The sequence below is a fragment of the Portunus trituberculatus genome, chromosome 5 (assembly GCF_017591435.1).
Source record: "Portunus trituberculatus isolate SZX2019 chromosome 5, ASM1759143v1, whole genome shotgun sequence".
NCBI lineage: Eukaryota > Metazoa > Arthropoda > Malacostraca > Decapoda > Portunidae > Portunus > Portunus trituberculatus.
In genome coordinates, this window is record NC_059259.1 from 3,612,242 (window position 1) to 3,617,241 (window position 5,000).

The 5,000-nt window shown below is 43.1% G+C and overlaps 1 protein-coding gene across 3 annotated transcripts in view; it reads left to right on the forward strand.

The window, feature by feature from the left end:
- Positions 1 to 5,000, forward strand: part of LOC123515080 (lachesin-like) — a 115,890-nt gene that overhangs the window by 73,210 nt on the left and 37,680 nt on the right. For all 3 annotated transcript variants that reach the window (XM_045273507.1, XM_045273514.1, XM_045273498.1), the window contains 2 exons: positions 2,537 to 2,793; positions 3,854 to 3,955. In XM_045273507.1, the coding sequence (XP_045129442.1) occupies positions 2,662 to 2,793; positions 3,854 to 3,955 (234 nt within the window). In that variant the 5' untranslated portion in view covers positions 2,537 to 2,661. The remainder of the gene's footprint in view (positions 1 to 2,536; positions 2,794 to 3,853; positions 3,956 to 5,000) is intronic.

Sequence of the window (5,000 nt, forward strand, 5' to 3'; positions counted from 1 at the left end):
TCTTCTTCTTCCTCCTCCTCCTCCTCTTCTTCCTCCTCCTCCTCCTCCTCCTCTTCTTCTTCTTCTTTCTTCTTCTTCTTCTTCTTCCTCCTGCTGCTCCTCCTCCACCTGCACCTCCTCGTCTTCTTACTCCTTCATTTTTTCGTTTTTCTTCTTTTCTTCTCCCTTTTTTCTGACCCTTCTACTTCTCCTCCTCCTGTCTTCTTTTTTTTCTTCTTTTATTTTTCTACTTCTTTTGTTTTCTTCTTTATCTTCTTTTTCTTTTTTCTTTTTCTTTTTCTTCTTCTTTTCCTACTCCTTCTCCTTTTCATCCTCCTGGTTCTTTTATTTCTTCTTCTCTTCCCCTTTCTATTGTTCCCCTCCTCCTCCTCCTCCTCCTCCTCTTTCTCTCCTCCATCCTTCACAGCCACTTCCGCGGTGCATTTTCTCCTTACTCTCTCTCTCTCTCTCTCTCTCTCTCTCTCTCTCTCTCTAGCAGCACAATGAGAGAATGCAAGTACCGTGTTTTTGAAGGCAATTTCTCTCTCTCTCTCTCTCTCTCTCTCTCTCTCTCTCTCTCTCTCTCTCTCTCTCTCTCTCTCGCTCGCTCTCTTATTCTCTTAGCACTGTTTTCTTGCATATCATCATCTCTTTTTCTTTTCCTCCTCCTTCTCCTCTTCCTCCTCCTCATCATCATAATCTTCCTTCCTCTCACGTCATTATCATCTTCCTCTTCTTCTTCTTCCTCCTCTTCCTCCTCCTTCCACTACTACTACACCTCATTTCCTTGTTCTTATTCTCATATTTGTTCTCTTTCTCTTCTTTACATTATCTTCTTTTCTTGTCTTTTTATTTTCATTTTTACTTTTCGCTTCTTATTCTTGTCATTCTTCTGTTTTTTATTCTTTTTTGCTTGATTTATTCATCTTTTTTTTATTTCATGCTATCTATTCCTCCTCTTCCTCCTTTTTTTTCTTTTCTTTTCTTCTTCTTCTCATTATCTTCTTCTTCTTCTTCTTCTTATTATTATTATTATTATTATTATCATTATTATCATTACTATTATTATTATTATTATTATTATTATTACCATTATTATTATCACTATTATTTTTTTTATCACATTCTTCTTCTATTCTTCTTTTTTATTTTTTTCCTCCTTTTATTCTACCGTCTCACTTTTGTTTTCCTGTATTTTCTCTCTCTTTGTTTACCCACCACCACCACCACCACCACCGCTACTACTCTCTCTCTCTCTCTCTCCGGCTTGGCAAAGACTGACTAATTCTCTAAGTATTCGTCTTGCCAGGAAGCGAATGCGAGACGGGTGGAAGTGATCGGAGTAATTACAGGATTATCTCTGGATTTCTGCCCATTTCCACCCGACAAGAGTTAGAATAGAGCAGAGTCGAGCTTGAGGATAGATGAAAGTGGGCGGGTGTAGATGGAACGATGCTGTGGATGGAATTGAATTGAAGGTTTAGGAAAAATATCTGCTTGGTGTTATGTTATTCTGTTATTTTTTGTTGCTGTTGTTGTTTGGCTGTCCGTATGTGTTTGTGTTTCTCTTTCTCTTGATTTCAATTTCTTTTTGTTTTGTTTTTTTAGGTTTATGCATGTGGGTATTGTCTTTCTCTCTCTCTCTCTCTCTCTCTCTCTCTCTCTCTCTCTCTCTCTCTCTCTCTCTCTCTCTCTCTCTCCCTCTCTCTCTAATTACAAAAAGGTGGAAAAAATGCATTGTTCTTTTTACAGACAACCTTGAAACCTGAATGAATGAAATGCTGAAATATACCTCTCTCTCTCTCTCTCTCTCTCTCGTCAGTGAGAGGGCTAATGCAGTCAAAATTAGAATGGGATTTTGCTAAATCAAAAAAAATTGTCTGACTAACCGTCTCTCTCTCTCTCTCTCTCTCTCTCTCTCTCTCTCTCTCTCTCTCTCTCTCTGTGTGTGTATGTGTGTGTGTGTGTGTGTGTGTGTGTGTGTGTGTGTGTGTGTGTGTGTGTGTGTGTGTGTGTGTGTGTGTGTGTGTGTGTGTGCTTGCGAGTGTGTGTATGTGGCATTAATTTACTCCAGTCCTTCACAATCTTGCATCAAATAAGGCAGGAAAATTAATCGTAAACACTCGTGATGGTGACGATGGTTGTGGTGGTGGTGGCGGCGGCGGCGGCGGGGCATTTGATCTCTTTAGAGGAATTCCAATACCAATAACAAACCAGTGCAAGGAGTATCTGGTGAGGCCAAGACAAGTACGGTGCAGGAATTCATAGAAAATACTGTTTAATATTGCTGATGTTATTGTTGGTAGCGCAGAGAGAGAGAGAGAGAGAGAGAGAGAGAGAGAGAGAGAGAGAGAGAGAGAGAGAGAGAGAGAGAGAGAGAGAGAGAGAGAGAGAGAGAGAGAGATACATGATTCAAAGTTGACTGGTCCCCTCCCTCCCACCCACCCACACCCACACACACACACACACACACACACACACACACACACACACACAACCACCACTATCACCACCACCACCACCACCACCACCACCTCACAACTTTCATCTCCACCAGCCGTAGGAGCAGGGTGGGTTTGTGGAGAGGACAGCGCCACCACCCTACCGACACCCCTGCACGCCTCCAATAAGCCCTCCAAGGCGCCTCCAGCCAGACACGAGCTGTATGAGGCGGCGGAAGCGATGTGGGCTAAGGCGCTGGCTCTGAACACCCTGGCGCCGGAGTACCAAGGACAGAACAACACAGAGATCGCGGCCCAAGTGGGAGGAGAGGCGACACTAAGCTGCTACACTTATCACTTGTCTGACGAAAGGGTAAGTGTGTGTGTGTGTGTGTGTGTGTGTGTGTGTGTGTGTGTGTGTGTGTGTGTGTGTGTGTGTGTTTAGGTTACTTTACTAACGATATTGTCTTCTTTTTGCATTCGTCGATCCATCTGTGTGTTCTTTTTCTTCTTTTATCTCTCTGTCGGCCTGTTTTTGTATCTTATATCTTGTCTAGTTCTTTCTCTTACTCTCTTTCTGTCTCTCTCTCTCTCTCTCTCTCTCTCTCTCTCTCTCTCTTCTCTCAATCTCTCTCACTCTCTCTCTCTCTCACTCTTCTACACACACACACACACACACACACACACACACACACACACACACACACACACACACACACACACACACACAGACACATACACGTACCATAAAATAAAGACGAGTATTCCATTGAATAGCAACACTTGGCCAAACAAACAGACCATTTTCACCAGTGGTTTTACAGTCCAATCTCTTTTATAGACGGCCACCTTCCTCACTCTTAAAGCTCCTCTCCCTCCCTGAATCTCTCTCTCTCTCTCTCTCTCTCTCTCTCTCTCTCTCTAAATCACAACTACCTTGACACACACTTGCAATGAAAGAGATGCCTGAGATTGAGGTCATATCACGGAATCCTTGAGCTAACTACCCTAACCTAACTGAATCAAACTCACTCTCTCTCTCTCTCTCTCTCTCTCTCTCTCTCTCTCTCTCTCATTACCTCGTTTACGTATTTTTTTGTTTCGGTTTCATTATATGTGCGGTGATGAGAGAGAGAGAGAGAGAGAGAGAGAGAGAGAGAGAGAGAGATATGCGCTTGGAATGCTTGAATGTCGTCCCTACTTATGTCTCTCTCTCTCTCTCTCTCTCTCTCTCTCTCTCTCTCTCTCTCTCTCTCTCTCTCTCTCTCTCTCTCTCTCTCTCTCTCTCTCTCTAATAATTTAATGTGTGTGTGTGTGTGTGTGTGTGTGTGTGTGTGTGTGTGTGTGTGTGTGTGTGTGTGTGTGTGTGTGTGTGTGTGTGTGTGTGTGTGTGTGTGTGTGTACGTGCGTGTGTTCATTTGGCGTTCCTGCAGGTGGCGTGGCTGAAGAGGGACGATGACCAGCTGCTGACGGTGGGACAGGAGGTGTACGCCGCGGAAAAGAGGTTCTCAGTGGTACACGCTGACCATGCTGAGGTGATTCTCTCTCTCTCTCTCTCTCTCTCTCTCTCTCTCTCTCTCTCTCTCTCTCTCTCTCTCTCTGTACTTTTCCTTCACCAAAATTAGAATGATTTTTGTTTATTCCTATATATTTCTTTTCTATCATCTGATATTTCTCTCTCTCTCTCTCTCTCTCTCTCTCTCTCTCTCTCTCTCTCTCTCTCTCTCTCTCTCTACTTTACTGTTTTAGTTTTCTTCACACTTCTGTCTTTCTGAAATTTTGCTCCCTTTGATTTGTTCTTTTCCCTGTTTATTCCTGTTGGCTTCTCTATCCATATCGGTCGAGCAGGCAAATGTCTCTCTCTCTCTCTCTCTCTCTCTCTCTCTCTCTCTCTCTCTCTCTCTCTCTCTCTCTCTCTCTCTTTCTGTCCGTTTTTTTCTCTCTTTCTTTGCCTTACCTCGCTCCCTTCCATGCATATTTACATTCCTTATTTTTCTTCCCTTTTCTGCCATCCGTGTAACCCATATTTCCCCTCCTTCTCTCTCTCTCTCTCTCTCTCTCTCTCTCTCTCTCTCTCTCTCTCTCTCTCTCTCTCTCTTTCCCTTTTCCCCTTTCCTCTTTTCCTCCTCGCGTCTCCTCTCCCCTCTCCCGAAGCGAGTATCGTATTGCGCTTACATACCTCGTACACGCCTGCAAATTCTCGTACGTACATTCCTATACTACACACACACGTATAGACAGGCAGGCAGACACACACAGACAGGAATATACACTTCGATGCCTTATGACGCGGTAAATAGGTTGGGAAATTAAAGTTATATTACTTATTAATTTCATCTTTCCTCAATGGATTGTGAGACCGTGAATAAAGTATGGAATTTGAATGAAAGAGTAAATATTTCACTCGGATTAGAAAAAGAAGTCTTGTGGGCGGGAGTGGAAAGGAAGCTGGAAAACTATTTTACTTTTTTTCTTTCTTTTTCGTGGTGGCGATGAAAAGAAATTAAACTCAATATGAAAAGTGAAACAAAAGTGTCATTCAGAACTTGGAGGAGGACGAAGAGGAGGAGGAGGAGGAGG